The 16,401-nt window shown below is 50.5% G+C and overlaps 1 protein-coding gene across 1 annotated transcript; it reads right to left on the bottom strand.

Moving 5' to 3' along the window:
- Nucleotides 1–5,905: 5,905 nt before the first annotated feature.
- Nucleotides 5,906–16,021, bottom strand: LOC104077543 (uncharacterized protein C16orf45-like; the record flags this gene model as incomplete). Its single annotated transcript, XM_009578826.1, has 5 exons — nucleotides 5,906–6,024; nucleotides 6,671–6,744; nucleotides 6,877–6,991; nucleotides 10,558–10,631; nucleotides 15,901–16,021. Coding segments are annotated over 5 exons (503 nt in total), but the record flags the coding sequence as incomplete, so codon positions are not given.
- Between the last annotated feature and the right edge of the window lie 380 nt (nucleotides 16,022–16,401).

The raw sequence follows: 16,401 nt of genomic DNA, 5'->3' as shown, positions 1-16,401 counted from the left end.
ATACTGCTGGAGCCATCCTACTGGCTCAGGGACCTCAGCACCAGCAGAGGAGATGGCAGGACCCACTGCCTGAGCACAGTGTGCTGAGAATCGCAAAGATGCAGTTCCTACCAGCTCTATTCGCCTTCTAGGGCAAAGCGAAACCGATGTGACTCATGATGCCGTGGGATATGGAAGCAAAGATTAAAATTACCTAATCAGGTATCAGGGTTTCAGTTCTGTGATGCTGTGTATAATAAACAAGTTTTTTGTGTTAATAGCCTGCCTTCTCCTTGGGGAACTGCAGGGTTTGGATTTGTTTGCATTGTGTTTTTTGGGTTTGGGTGGGATTTTTTGTAAGATTTCTTTCTCTTGGCACAGAGAAGAGATGATTAAAGTATTGGCTAAACCTGCAGTCTGTTTTGCCTCTTGTTGATGGAAAATCCCCAGCACATTGAGATGTTGTTATTGGTTTAATCTGGACTCTGTCAACATTTTCTCCGGAGCAGCCTGCTGTTCCATCAGCGTGGGCATGAGCTAGCAATGCCGGTACTCACTGCTGCGCTCTCTGCTCTGCGGGACAGCTCTGCCCCAGCACCGATGGTGGGATTCCCACTGGAGGGGCTTGTACCCCAGAGCGGCCAGATGCAGAGCAGCCACCGTGCAGTCCGAGTGACAGGGACATGCTCTTACACAGAGCATGGCTGTACGGAAAGGCACTGTCAGCTCCAGATCCCTTAGGATGCTCTCACCTGGAGATCTGCTATCTTCCCTCTTAGGCACTTTCTAAAGAGGCACGGGGACAACCCCGTGCTAGCACTGACCACTGTCTTCAGCAGTGACTTCAGAAGACATTGCTGGCTTGTTAACCCCATGATTAGCACTTATCTGGGACTTGGCATGCCAAGCACCATCGGGTGCCAGATGGCAAAGACATGGAAGTCATTAAATCTGAATTAGAGCTTTGTTTTTGTACACGCAGTTTCCAGCCACCTGATCCAAGAGACGATGCGGGTGCCAGAGCTGCCTGGTCCCCTCTCAGCAGTCACTGGCATAAAAGCACGTCGCATCTGTAAGTGACTGCAAATTTCCCTGGTCCTACACAACTGACAAGACCCAGCGACTCCGTCCTGCCTCTCTGCTCCTACTCAGCCCATCTCCCACCTCCTTGCCTTCTCCAGCATGTCCACCATGAGGTGCTTCTCATATGTTCTTTAATCACCCATCCCAAGGACAGGAAACACCAAAACCCATGAGACCCTACAGTTTGCAGGCCTGCCAGTCTTGCCCCTCCTCCTGAGAGCACCTGGGGGGTGGGATACAGGAGGGGGAGAGTCGGGAGGCCAAGAGAAGAGATGGTGCAGCCAGACCCCCTTCAGTGCTCCATTAAGCAAAGTGCCACATATAGAAGACATTTGATGTTCCATAACCGCTCTATAAATGCTACCATTGAGGCTTGGTGAGGACAGAAGGCTGTTATCAGTGGACAAATATATGAAAAGAGTTCAGGGCTCTGAGCATGAAAGGATATTAACCCAGTGAGATAGTTTCTTGCCTTTCCAAAGATTTTTCAGCCTGGCCCAAAAGTGAAATATTACGTCAAGAGCCAGAAATGGAAGGGTTGGATATCTTGCTGCAGCGGAAGGAGCTGCTCTGTACTCCTGCAATATCAGGGAACTCCAAAGTCCAGCCTGACTTTTTAGGATCTTGTTTCCGTTCCACTTCAACCACCCTGCTGTGACACAGCCTGAGACATCTCTCTGCAAAGGTCCCAGGTGGGAAAAATATCTATGAACCAAGCTTCCAACAGACATTTATTTGTTTGGGTTGAAATCAATGCACATGAAACAGTGTCGCTCCCGTGCGCTGCACACCTTTGCCATCAGTTAAAATACAGGCCAAATAGTATCGTGTGACCAGGACAGCAGCCTGTCTCCTTCTCCATGACCAGCCACACAAACACAGCCAGCAAACACAGAACAAAACAGGCCAGGACCTTGCCCATCTCCCCCCCTGCCATCCTCCCTGCCTGCCCAAGTGCTGCTCAGCAGCTGAAGTCTGGGTCTTGGTGCCTTGTGGGGTGGAGGTAGGGATGAATTAGGGGAGCAAGTTTTGAATCAAGGGTTCTTCCTTGCCTTTGGCTTCCTCTCGGTCCAACCAAACAAACTGGCTCAGTTACTCACCCTTCCCAGAAGACCCTGGGGAAGGCAAGGACAGTGAGGGGGGCCTTCTAGGTCTTGAGCCTTTGGTCTGTGTGGATCAAACCAAACACCAGTATTGCACCATGTGCGTGACTGCAGAGTGACCAAGCAAAGCAGCCACTGGACAATTTCTGGAAGAGCAGGGAGTGAGTGGCCCAATCTGTCCCATCAGCTCCAGGATGGATGCTACCAATAATGGCCTGTCACCCCTGCTTGGACAACAGCCCCAGCTGTGTACTGCACCTCACTCCATTACAGGTTGGCAAAGCAGAGAGAAGCTTTCTGTGACTTAATTTGCCCCTGTGATCTACAGGGTGCTCCTTCCAGCCCACACTGAAGCCTCCCACCAGCAAGGAGAGCACCAGGAACTGGCAGGTGGTGTTTGTAGGATGCTGTAGGTCATTAACAATAAGCAGCACAAAATGTAACCAGGCTTCAGACTGAGACCATTGAAGTCAACTCAGAGGTGACATGAACCGAAGCGGGGTCAAGTTTGCTAGAGATGACCAGGGACCATGTCGGCCCATTCAGGCTTTGCACCCTGCTCTGGGAGTGTGCAGAGGGACCGGTTTAGTTTGTGGACTCTTCTGGCTGCTGGTAAATCCATATGGGAAGGAGATTGCTCAGGAAGGACAAGTGAGTGGAAACCCCCTTGCAAAGTTTAGAGAACAGGTTCCCACACACTGGGTTTTCTGGCAGTGCTGACAAAGAAATGCAGGAGGAACTTGGACCTGCTTATGCCATTGCACTAGGAAGGATCCCACCTGCATTGTGTTTTATAAGGATGAATGTGCTATCAGGTGCAATGGGAAGAGCCAGATGGCTTGTGACCATCTCATTGGCATGGGCATGCCGGACAGTGACCCAGGCAGGAACACTTACAAGGTGTCTCAAAACTCTACAGCGAGATGCAGCTGGACTGAGCTGGAGGAATCAGCATTTTGGCCAGAGGGCAACCAGAGCTCTTGGGCAGCCACCCAAATGGGAGGCCATCCCAGGACACTCAGTAAAGCCATAGCAGCCTACAGAGCAGAAGTGCAGAGTGGGAGATTTGAGACACCTTCACACCCAGCAAGAAGGAGAGCCCCTGTCCTGCCGCAATGGGCATTAGCAGCTCCGCCTGTGCCATCTCAACACAGGTGGATGCTCAGAAGGGACAACAGGAACTGAGACACTGGGTGACCTCAGGGTGCCATGAGTCTTTTGCACAGGACTTTATGTCCAGCTCATGGCGTCAAGCCCAGAGGCGCTGGCTGGGGCACTGGAGGGCAGGACTGAATGCCCTCTTGGCAGTGAGAGTGTCTCTCACCTGCTGTCTCCACCTTCCCCTGCCACTTTTCCAGACTCCTGTTTGGTTTTCATTTCCTTCTGCATGTTGCCCTGTTCTTCTGAATTTTTCTCCTTTTCTCTTTTGCTCTAATTTCCTCCTTTTTCTTGGAGCTGAAAACTGAATCCAGTAATAGTGAGGTGGGGAAAGCAACTCATCTGCCTGTAGTTCAACACACCCGGTCTGTGTGATAACTTCACAAGAATTAGCCCTTCATTCAGCTGGGTCTAGGGACTGCTCTTCACACTTTGCTCAGCTCTACCCAGAGCCATAGGGCACCTTGCAATAAAACCGATGCAAGCACAAGGAAACTCAGACCAGAGACATTCCCCACCAAGAGTCCTCAGGAATCATCCCACAGAGACTCACAAGGTGGTACAAGGCTAAGGATAGACGTCATCTGTGGCCACAGCATGTCTTGGATGGTGGAGCGCAATGTCCTCCAAACATTAGCTCCCAGTGCTTTTTTTATTACTCTGTACAGGTGAAGGACTGCACCGTTCCCCTTTGTCATGGACTCGCTTGCCGCTGCTGTGCACACCTCTTCCAAGCTGAGCTCAGGTGGAATTTGGTGTTTGTTGATGTCATGGAGGAGACGACCGTTGACGTGGCACCAAGGACACATGCCATCATTCAAGCTTGCACCAGCCTGCTCGGGAAGTCTCTTCAGTGGTGGTGCTGCAGTGGGAAGCATGAACAATGACGGGAAGTTGAAACTCTCAGAGGAGAGCAGATTGTGGACTCTGGCTGGAGACCTGGGGAGGAAAGGCAAGAGATAGAAAACCATGGGTTGCAACCATGGGATCCCCTTGGTGCCTCCCTTCTGCAATGGCTAGAGAACCAAACCTGCTTTATAATGCCAATGAGACTAACTCTTGGGTGTCAGGCCACCTGCCACAGTGGAAGTCTCCAGCAATATTAAGGATGAGATGTACCTTCCCACAGAGACTACAACCCGCTGGACCTCCATTACCATCATCTTCCTCTTACACAGTGCTTGTCACACATGCTGTCGGTGGGGACCTAGCACTCAGCTTTGGCCATGCTCATCACCTACTGAGTGAAACCCGGGCATGGAGGAAGATGGGAGCTCAGTGGGTGGGTGTTTTCACCTCCTTGTTGCTGCCCTGTGATGAGCTGTAAGGTCTGGACTCAGATCTGTGGTGCTGGAGCCCAGAATTTCACTTCAACTGTATGAAAGCACACCCTTATAGACATAACTTTATCTCAGATGGGACTTGCTTCACCTGTGTCCTCACCACACTGTCAGGAGTGAGCTCAGCTTGCCAACCAGCACCAGTTCAGCCTTTGCTCCATCCCACGCCAAGCTGTTTAGGCCTTGCTTGACTTGTCTGCACCCCACAGACACCAATTTTGGCAGCATGTGCTGTGGAGCAGTGTCATGCATAGGCATAAGAGTAGGGAGGCAGCTTGAGCCAGGCAGAGCTGGTCCAGTGGGGATCCAACCACCCACCTCCATGAGCCTGGTCACTTCAGCCTCCTCCTGGGATAAGGTGGGCAAGTCCACACCAGGCTGCACTGGCAAGAAGCACCTCTCTATGGATCTGCCACTCCCTGAGACTTCTACAAAGTGACAATGTTTGGAATGGGTTTATGTCCTGAACCACTGGCAAATGGACGTGGATGTGTCTGGTTGCCCCTCGGCAGCCAGAGGATAGTCCTGCACAACTGACATAGCCCGGCCCTTGGTAAACTCTTTTAAAAATAATGGGCACATCACTTTACGGTTGGGCACCTGCGGCTGTCAGCAGATGCCAGTGATTTAACTGCAACCTGCTGAAAAGGAGCAGGCGTGAGGGTCAGCGAGAAGGCACGTGAGGATCCTCAAGGACAGAAAGGCCTGATGGCTTCTTAGGTTTTCAGAGAAGGTGCTATGAGAAGACAAAGGCATTGGTGGTGTAACTCCGTGAGCACCAGGGGTGCAGTGCAGTGGTACATTTGACCGACAACTCCCTCCTGTACGTGCTTACAAGGAGATGCTTTGGTGCCTGGGGTACACTACCTGCAGTGCGCCAGGCCCCGCTCCTCCCTGCCCTCCATCTCTCTTCCCGCTCCACCCAACTCCCTCCAGCCCCTCGTCCTCCTCCCAGCCACAACCACTGCTGCTTCCCTTCCAGACGCTCCCTCAGGACTCGGTGGGGCTCCAGCACTTTTCCCCGATGGCAGCCCCCCAGAGCAGGGCGGCAGCCTGGTGGTCCCTCCCGCCTCACACCTGCAGCACCAGGAGCTGTGCATGTCCCCGGACATCAGCGCCCACCCACCCCACACAGGCACTTGGCCGTTTCAGCACGCCAAGGAAGCCCCTCTCGCCCGGCCCAGCTTCCCGGCACGTGTACACTACCGTGGTCATGTCCTGTCCGGAGGAGTGGGGGCTGGCCTACATGATGGAGCAGGTGAAGCCACAGCACTCCTTGAGCAGGGTGAGGCCCGTTTTGGTCATGTACGGTGCAGAGGTTTGCTGGCCCCTGGAAGTCATTTTCTTCTCTTTGACAGGAGCTACGGAAAGAGGAATCAGTGTCTGCCTGGTGATGAGAGCACAGGCCCATCGCTTCTTAGAGCTCCTTTCAGGGCTAAGATGCCGACCCTCTTCAGACCCACAGCTGGGCATGAGCTCCTGCATCCAGGAGGCACATCACCATGGGTGCTACAGGCACAGGGACCCTGAGCTGGAAATGTCTCCCACTGCACTGGGGAGGTGTTCCTCCAGCAATGATGGAGGCACAGGGAAGAGGGTAGCCGTCAGAGGCCATGAAGAAAGGAGGACTGGATGGATACCACAACTTGTGACCTTAGCTAATGGTGTGATGAAATGTAAGGAGCTGGATGGAAAGGGTCAGATGAAGAACATCAGCCATAAAAGGACACCTACTCGTCCCCATTCTCACAGGACATGCTGGCTGGGAAATGCCAGGAGGGAAATGGAAGCATAACATCCATGCCGATTCGGGATGTTTTCACAATGTGATCTCAAGCACCAGCATCCCCCAGTTGCCGTTTCCCCACACACTCCTCCAGCAACAAATAGCCTCCAGGTAACCTAGCCCCATGCAGAGCAAGGAAATCTTGGGGACAGAGTGCTTAGGAAAGGGGAGAAACTGCCAGGGAGGTTCAATGCAAGGAACAAAACGCATCAACCACCTACTCGCTTTCTGGAGGTAGCTTTTGGAGAGCTTACTTTGCAGGAACTCTGCCATTTCCTTGTCTTCTTCCCTTTCCCTGTGACAAAAAGATTGGTTAGCACTCAGGAAAGGAGCAGCAAAGCATTCAGGACCATCTGGCAAGGCACGATACAGATCAGAGGACAGACTGCACTATCCTCAGTGCAAGGAATAAATTGCACCCAGCTACCTGAGCCTCTCAAACTCCACATCATCCACCAGGAAATCCCGCGTTTCCACCAGCTTGTGTATCTGCTGTACCAGCTCCTCTTCCCTCTGCTTCTCCTCGTTGGACTTCTCGTTCTCTGCAGCACAGGGAACACATTAAACATAGCAACAGATGTCATCCTGCCCATACCAAGGCCAAGCTTGCTCTGCTTCTGTTCCACCCAGGAGCAGATGTGAGAGCAAGTGTAAAAGCCAACCCAAAGTAAGCACCTGGATCCAGATACAGGCTGCTAAATAAGCAACAATCTCATCCCAAACCACCCTGGCTGGGAGGAGACAGGTCTGGTGTCATCAAACTTTGAATTTTTAGCTTCTCGCTAGAATTTTCATGGGGCTGAGCACTGCAAGATGCAACTGTGAGCTTTGCAGAGCAGAGGAAGGGCCCCTCAACAAGGTGGCCTCTCTGGTGGAAGATGACCATGGTTTGCCTGGGATCTTCACCCTGCACCGCTGTAGAGGCTGGGTACCACATCTCAACAAGCTCAAAAATGTAAGACTTGGATGTGATCCTTCAGCTAGGATGTGCTTAACCCGCATTTCCCAGCACACCCAACCAGTCTAAGCTTGGCTCTGAGCTGGGTAGGGGTCCAGAGACCTCTGAGCCAGGTCCTCCATGTGGCTGAGAAACCAACGTGCATAGGGAATTATCAACAATGCCCAGATGCCTTGGGAACACCTCACACCACCATTTATCCCATACATACAGAGATATGAAAACATTATGATCCACTGGTTTTTGTAGCCTTATTCCCTTGCTGAACACGGTCCCTGTGATCTCATCCTCTACATCTGACCTTTCAAACCACTGTCAGCCCCATTCCCACCCTAGCGACAAGGATGACCACAAGTGTCTGCCAGGCTATTTTGAATGTGTTACCCTTGTCACCTGAACCCCCAGACTGATCTACTCTGAGCACAGTGGGACCCACTTGTGGCACATTATCTTTGGGCAGTGAGTTAGTGAAGATCTGAAAATTCTCACATCACTATGAAGACATGTCTTATATAAATTGGTACATAATGGTAAGTGGGATACGTGAAGATGATAGAGATAGGGCTAAGGAGTGTTAAATATAAATGCAGAGCTACCTTAGGTGGAAACTATGACTGTCTGTGCTCCAGCTATTTAATACCATTTCTGAATTCAGCAGCAAGCTCCAAAATCAATCCAGCACAGGATGGATCAATCTCCAGTCTTCCTTCAGCTAAATAAAAATGCAGCGAAATTCACAGTATGGAACAAACCCTGTAGGCCAGGTCTCAGCAGTTACCTAAACTATGTAGTTTAAAGTCTGCTATATATTGATCGGAGGTGCTGCTGCAGGGCTCTGAGTAGGAGGAACTTCTCATAATCATCATGTTGTTAGAAACATCCCCAGCAAACAAAGGTTTCTCCTACAATTGTGGTCTTGTACAGGGAGTGAGCTCAAGCTTCCTGGCAAAGAAAGCTGATCTGGACTAAGGTCTGGACCACAGCTGCTGGTCTTCTACCATGAAGAGTTAATGCAAAGTCGCCTGGCCGTGGGCACTGTCTCTGTGCGGCAGCTCCCACCTGCCTGGTGGGAATAGGAGCACTTTACAGTGTCATTTGGATGCCATACAAATCGAAAACATCAGGCTGTACACAAACGTACCAGCTATTTGGAGTTAATTAACAATCTGCATTCCTGAGTTAGAGCATGTCAGAGTTAACATACCCGCTGTATAAACGCTGCACCTTTTTTTCCGACTTGCTAATGTCAGAGACTATCACGATCACAGTATCTCTCTGAATTATTACAGGCACCTTGGTCTGGTGAGATTTCAAGCCACAGGTCTAGCCGAGCTCTGAGTAAGCACTGACGTGTTTGAATCTTTATCTGAACCAAAGTTCAACGTCCATTTTTACGAATGATCTGCTGCTATAGTCTCACAAGACCAAAGATTTGCAGGATTTTTCCAGCACAGTCTGATTTGAGCCAAGTTATAAAAAGAGACAAAAAGAGCATCCCTGATGCCTGCAGCATTTCTGCTCTCAGCTGAATCTGGGAGTGCTGAAAAGGCTAGAAATGAAAGACCAAAGCAGCTGAAGGAAAGCCAGCCACATTTCTCAAGCTTCAGAAAAGGCCAAGATTATCTCTGGTCCTGAGCCATCGTTTAGGTCAAGTCTTGTTTTATGAACTAGAAGGTGTTTGAATTAAAAACCCACATGAGATTCAGGTCTATGTTTCGCAAGCAGCTCCCATTTTTATGGCAGAATCCTCCCTCCGCCATCTGACCCTCCCTCTGGATGCAGCCAGGTTGTATTGAACTGACCAAGACCTGCATATTACGTAGCAGTTGGGCTCTAACTGCGTGCTGACGATTCACAAGCACACACAGCATAGCAAAACTGTGGCATTAGAAAAGGTCAAGGTTTCTTGCCACCCTTGGCTTTGAGATAACCTTGGGTACAGAACCGATGAGCTGAGCTGCTGCTCTGGGAAACAGATGTGCAGAGCTGGTCCCTTGTCTGCGTCCAGGCATCGTCCCCTGCTACACACTCATTGGTCTCAGTGGGTGCAGCATCTTCAGAGAGATACTTGTGGTGGTCCAGATCTTAATGCTTGGATGGGTACAAATAAACAGGTATATGTCTCCCATCTGGTTCTGAAAACACACATAAAGTCCTTACTGGGGGCTGAATGAAGATGTGCTGGGAGGAGGCATAGCCTTATGAACAGCGGTGGACACAGCTTGTGGGGAAGCCTTTCTTGCTCATTCTCATTCAAACCCTGAGCTGTTTGGTATGTGCTTTCATTTGAATATTTTGGCTGAGGGGGATCCTTTAGTGAACCAAGATTTGGACTTTCCTGGGCTGTGAAGAGTCAAGGGTGGCTCTGGCTGCGACAGCGACATGGAGAGTCACTGGTCATGGTAAGGGGGGGACAAAAGCAGTGTTTCCTCTCAGCTGAAGTTTTCACATATGTTGCCCTGGACTGTTTGCCTCCTTTCAACATCCTGAATGATGAATTCACCTAAATCAGGGACATCACTGACCCCCTTTGCCATGACATTCCCCTAGCACTCATCCTACCCTGGCTGCAACCAGGAATACTTCCCTGGCAGCTGCTGCCATCTGCCCCATCACTGACACACATTTCTGACACAGCCACAGCAAGAATTCATTGCTTTTCACGTACTTGAGGCCTTTAGAGGCATCTCCCCTCCCGCTACCTTCAAAGGGGCCCCTTCATGGTGTGGTCTGACAATGTCTGCTGCTTGTCCTCTCAACTCATTTGGGGATCCTCCTTGGTGTAGGTGGCAGGTCCCACTGTGTCGGCATTCATTGCCACCTCACTCAACTCCTGTCCTCCTCCTATACCAGACCCATGCTCTTCCTCAAAGGACTCATGTTTTTTCTCCTTTTCTGTCTCCTCTGCCCTTCAGCCCGAGCCTGGACAAGGACTCCCTGGTGGTACTGCAAGCAGCAAAGCTCTCAAGAAAGATCTTAGGTCAGACCCAAGGAGCCACATTTCTCGATGCTCATGCACTGCCTGCAACAGCAGTGTCTCTGGGAGCATCCCGGGGTGGGAGCTGTTCAAGAGCTTCTTGTATTTCATGGAAACCTTTCTGCTGATTGCAGCGGCAGGGTGCAGCTCTCTGAAGCTTTACAAAGCCTTACCTGGAAGGGCTATGAGTTTTTGAAGCTCTTTTTTCAGCCGGCTGATTTCTTTACAAAGCTGAATGTCATCCATCCTGCAGAGACACAAATGAAACCACTGAGGGAAAGACTGGGAGAGGAAATCTTCAAAACCTCCGGAGCAACACCCAACCAACGCTGGAAGGCAATGCACTCAGTGCCCGCGGTGGGGAGCACAGATTTACTTGCCTTCCCACAGGAAACAGGAGCCCACTTCATCTCAGAGCTTTTGTTGGAGCTACATGGATTGTGTCACTGGTTGTTGGCAAAGAAAAAGTTTCATCGCTCTAATGACAGTGAAGCCTTATTAAAACCTGGCACATCCACCACGCAATAGCAGCTGTGTTTTTCCTCCTCCCAAAAAATAATCCCCAAACAACAACATACAAAACCAAATGGAAGCTGCTGCCATATAAAAAGATCTGACATTTTTATACTGCCTTTCTGCAGAATTAAAAAAAGGTAGAGAAATGAAACACAACAGAGAGGGGAAATGTGGAAACTTTGCAGGTGTCCGCTGAGAAACAAGGTCATTTCAACGGGAGAAAAGGAGCCTGCTGAAGCCGCAGGCAATGAAATCATCTCTGGTTCAAACCACACGACAGCAGCAAGACACCGATCCGGATGGGCTCAACTCAAATGTCAGCGGCAGCTGCTGATGGAGCGAACGGGGGATGTGCGTCCCTGTCCGTGCTGGAGGCAGTTTGATGATGTCTCGGAAGCACCACAGACACTCAGCCCCCTCCATGGGTGTACCAGCTCAAGTGCTGCTCGCTGCTCATTAGGGCTGGCAGAAAAGACTTAACCCAATTTATTTATTGATTTATTTTAAAAAACCGCATGCCTATGCCCTCGCAAAAGCCCAGCTTGGACAAGTCCAAGGAATGATGGTGTCTGGCCATGATGAGCATCAGTGCTTCAGTTTGAAGAGCTTTATGCACTCACCCATGGTGAGGGAAACCCCAAGAGCAGGCAGCGCTCATGGCTGAGACCTCTGTCCACCACGAACCAAGCCATCCTTGAGGATCTCCCCTGGGTAGGTGACACCACAGAAGATGAGACAAGTCACAGCTCCAATAACCCCCAGAGCTGCCTCTGGTCTGCCTGCTGTGCTCCCCACCTCCCGGCCTCTCTCATGCCAGCAGCTTCTGGCTTTAGAGACTTCCTTGCTTTGCTCTTTACGGTCCTTTCCTCAAAGTCCTTCTGTTTTCTGCCAGCAACTCATACACACAGCGAGCAGTGACCCAAGGGCTGTCCAGCCCCATCTGCCCTTCCAGCAGTCTCCAAGGTTGCATCAGCCTCGGGCCAACCTTGACCAGCCACATCTCCAACCAAAGCATGACGAGACCAACCCATCTGACACTTTTGCTCCTGCTCTGAGCCTTCCCTGGGTTCCTCACGCATTATCCCTCACTGGGAAGATTAGGAAAAGCCAATGCTGCTCTGACGTGGCATCCCGAGCCTCGGCACAGTTCAGCCACCCAGCAGCCAGTGAAGCACCATTTCCTTGGCATTAAGGTACCCGGGAACTGAAGTCCCTGATCAGGGATTTTGGCTGTTGGCTCATTTGAAAAGAGTTTTTTAAAGCCCCTGCACCCTGTGGCAAGGCATTGAATCTCCTGATCAGGGTTGGACTGTTGAGCTGGGATTTGGGATGCTTCTCTTCTTTCTCCAGGTTTATCCTGGCGTGGCTGAGCCACTCTGGCCAGACCATCTGGCATCTCCCCACCTCTTGTCTGGCCTGAAGCTAAAAGAAAGTGTGTCCATCCAAAATCCAGCTCCCAGTTTTCAAGGTGTAACAGGCTCCCATGCCCCGAGGACCAGAAATTGCTCATATCCATGAAGCAACCCCTTCATTGACACATCAGTCCTCATGCTCTTAATACGTGTCTTCCAGGAGCTTGGAGCCAGCAAGGGCACCAGAAGCGCCATGGCAGAGGGCCTGGGGTCAGGCAGCAAATTCAAACGGTGCTAAGCAGCTCCACTAGCAGAAGAGGGGGTTCCAATCATCACCCTGAGATAGATGTGGACACTCTGACTAGAAGCATTTCCTTATGACAGTGCAAGTAATCCACTGATATCTCAGGAACACCTGTATCTAAGGGCTCCCTAGACCTTCGAGACTTGTGAGTGCAGCCCTGGATGTTTTAGACAACAGACATGGGCACTGAACCATGAGTCTGTGCTGGGAAAATATCTGGTGGCACAAACCTCTCAGCTGGAGACCAGACGTGTCCATACAAGATTTGGCCCTGCACTGCCCTGTGCACGGTGCCTTGCCTACCTGAGGTGGGATGGGAAGCATTTGCCCCCATTAAACATCATGTTCAGTAATCGGTTTCATGAAGAAGCTGGTAAGCACCAACACCACAGGGCACAGTGGTCGACCTGTCTGGACTGAGCCTCTAAGAGGAGCAGCATATCCAAATGTTGACTACAAGGAATCAGATGACCCATTTTTCACATAGACAGAGGCACCATACATCCTCCTAAGCCCTACCAAGCACCCAGCATCTTAGCACAAGCTTCCCAAGGTCATCCAAGCCTTCGATGCAGAAGGACTCCATGGATGCTTTGTAGGGCACATGGGAAATCGTCCAACCTGGATGTGCACAGCTGAGATTTCTAGCAAGCTCCATGGCCATGAGTGACGAGAAACCCTAATACACAATCTGTGTCTACAGATAATACATGATTGACTCATGAGCTGGTGCCACCTTGAACAGATGTGCCTTTGAAGCGTGCGTTACTAAAAGCCCTGTCTGCATCTTCAATAATCCTGCTGGCCCTTCCACTGAGTCATGCCGTCCACCCCTTCTGGGATGAGTCATATTTGCTGGAGCTACTTAAAGATGCGGCTTTGTCAGCTGAGCTGAGGACACCAGCAATACTAATTAGGGAAAATAAACAGACTGATGAAGAGGGACCCTTGTGAGATATTGCTGTAGGAGAAGAACATCCCAGGCGGGGGAGAAGACTTCCTCTCGGCTCTGTCAGATTTTTGCTTCATTTGTTTGCATACTGCACTGAGCAGGTCCACCGATGCCAATGTCTGGGAGCTGCACGTGGAGAACAGGGAGGTCTTATTGCCTGCTCATAGTCCTATGGTGGCTGAGCCCTGAGTTTGTACAAAGAGCACCAGCGGGCAGGTCTGCACATGGGCAACAGGCTGATGACTAGTGATACACTTATTAAAATTAAAATAAACAGTCAAATGATAACTGAAATATTATTAAAATTAATTGGAATTTAATTCCGTAAAAACTGATAATGAGAATAACAAGTGGGCAATAATAAAAATTCCCATTTGAATAAAACTTGGGAGAGATTGCAAAGACAAACAGCCAGAAGGCTGCTGCTGAGGCTGAGATTACTGCTACCACTGGTGATAAAACTTATTGCAGCATCAGCTGTAGCCGTGCTACCCCTGTCGGGCCCCAGGGACCAAATCAGAGCACTGAGAGGGTGAGGTGCAGAGCTGAATCTCCCGCAGGAGTATCAGACCTTTCTTTTTGCCCTATAAAAGGAGAAATATTGGGAGCTTCATTGTTTTCCGTAGCACAGATGTCTCAGAAATGTTGGAACATTTTAGTTTGACATTTCCAACAAGAAGAAAACACCGATCGCTATCGACTGACCAGGCAGGTCACTCCTCCGTTTGGCAGCACATCAGTGGAGATGTCCATCGCCCTGAGCCCCACAATCCAACCGATCATGAATATTACATTTTTTTTCCCCCATTGGGAAAAAAGCCCCTTTCAGCCCCAGGTCCCCAACCTGTTTAGCCCTGTCCTGCCGAACCCCAGTCTGGGAATCCCTCTTCTCCAGCAGCGATGCTCAGGGAAGCCCTTGGCTTTCCCTGCCTTGCAGAGCCGTGCTCCTCCCCGCTGCTGTGCTCCGCAGAGCCGATGCTCAAGTTCCCCACAGCGCTTCCAGACATGTAATCCTGGTGTTTCCAAACTTCCAAGTGATCACTTTTGCATCTGTACCCACCCCGGTATGTGGCTTCTGTAGGTGATTTCCTTTTGTTTTCCAAGTGTAAGCCAAGGAAGAAAACAAATAAAGGGATAAGAGAAAGCAAAGGATGTGAGTTTTGACAGCACCTGTGAGACTTAGGTACCGGTTGCCATGGAAAGCATTTAAGAACTACACTTTTTATGATTTCCAAAAATCCCTTTCAACAATATATTCAGAGCGATCTGTGCTTCAAAGAGGTCATCACTCCAAATCTGAGCCTCTAAACCACAGTCCAGCTCACAGCTTCCCCAGACAGCAGATTTACACAGGCATTTCCAGGCTTTGGTGATCCCTGTAGTGCCGGTACCAGTGGGGATCCAGACACGCTAAAAAAGCAGCATATCAAATGCTGCAGCCCAGTAAATATGATTTTTGCCATTACCAGTAAAAGATCCCAGGCTTTGTGTTGACTTGACAGGATGGGATCTCAGGACTGGGCTGACTACAGCAATTTAGTGGTATTAAAAAGCTTAATCAACCCAGATTAGGAATGCTACTCAGCCCTTTTCCTCCCAGATATACCCAGGGAAAATGTTCTTTATCACTTGAGTGATAGTACCACTGAAACACAGTGACTATTTGATTGCCTTAAATGTGAAAGGCCTCCAGATTTTCACTCAAAAACTGCTTTGATTACAGAAATGGACCCTGGAGAAGATCCTTCCCTCTGCATCTGGCTGCAAAGGCTGTGCTGGGAATGGAGAGCAGGATGCAGTGCGGAGACGGGACCGGGCACCGATGCTGGTCCAGCCCCGATGTGTCCTGATGTCCCCCGGCAGCCAGGGGATGGGTGAGCAAAGGAGGAGCTGGGAGGATGCACAATACTGCAACGCGGAGAGAGTAAACTGTGGTCGTGTGGCTGTTCAAGAGCCGGAGATCTGTGTGCTGGGGCAAAGCGCTATCTCCAGAGAGCAGCAATGAGCCACCAAACCTCAGGTCCTTTCCCAAGGCCAGCCCAAGAGCCATGCACTGAGGAAAAGTAAAGAGTATGGACCCACTGGAAAGTCGGGGTGCTTGTGGTCGAATGTGGAAACATTTTAGTGTAGTTAAACCTGTGCCATAAACTCTGTTTGCACAGCTCAAATCATCACAGCATCAGTGGCAGCTTTGTAACAGGGACCCGTTAAAACCCCTTCCGAGAGCAAGGCCAGAGCAGTGGGAGAGGCTGCGCTTCCAGGTGGAAAACGAGGTGGAAAGCGGCCTCAGCTCTGCTCATCCCCAGGGAAGATCCGTGTTTGATCGGGCAGGCAGAAAACGCTGGGGTGACCCTGGGAAGGGGGGACAGCGCGGGAGGAGGCAGGTACTCACATGTACCGCAGCTCTGACTCCCTCCTCACCAGGATCTCCCTGATCCTCTCGATTTTGAAGAGCTCCCCTTCGATGTCATCGATGGTGGTGGTCGAGTCGGCCATGGAAATAATCTCGTCCTCTGCAAATGAAACGGGAGCCACATTAGCCAGCAGGAGATGTTAAACACGTGGTGAGGACAACAGGGACCACAGGGCTGTCACGGGGACCGCTCCTGCAAACACCAGACCAGCATAACCACTAAGCACGTGCAGTTTTAAACTCGTTTTCAGGCTTCTTGCTACCCTGCTGGGTGCTGCAACAGGAGACAGTCACTGTGGAAAGTCACTGACATATGCAAGGGCATTGAGCTGCCGGCGACCGTGTTTTGCCTTTATTTGTGCTTTGTGTGAGGCTGGGCACTGGAACAGGTCTGCTCCTTGCTGCCTAGCATCAAAGCCGGTTCAGCTTGCTGAGCGCAACTCCAAACACGCATGCAATATGCATGAAGTGTCTGCATGA

This window comes from Fulmarus glacialis, unplaced genomic scaffold (assembly GCF_000690835.1).
Source record: "Fulmarus glacialis isolate BGI_N327 unplaced genomic scaffold, ASM69083v1 scaffold16515, whole genome shotgun sequence".
In the NCBI taxonomy this organism is placed as follows: domain Eukaryota; kingdom Metazoa; phylum Chordata; class Aves; order Procellariiformes; family Procellariidae; genus Fulmarus; species Fulmarus glacialis.
Note: the sequence above shows the minus strand (reverse complement) of the source record. Positions and strands in the feature narration are given on the sequence as shown.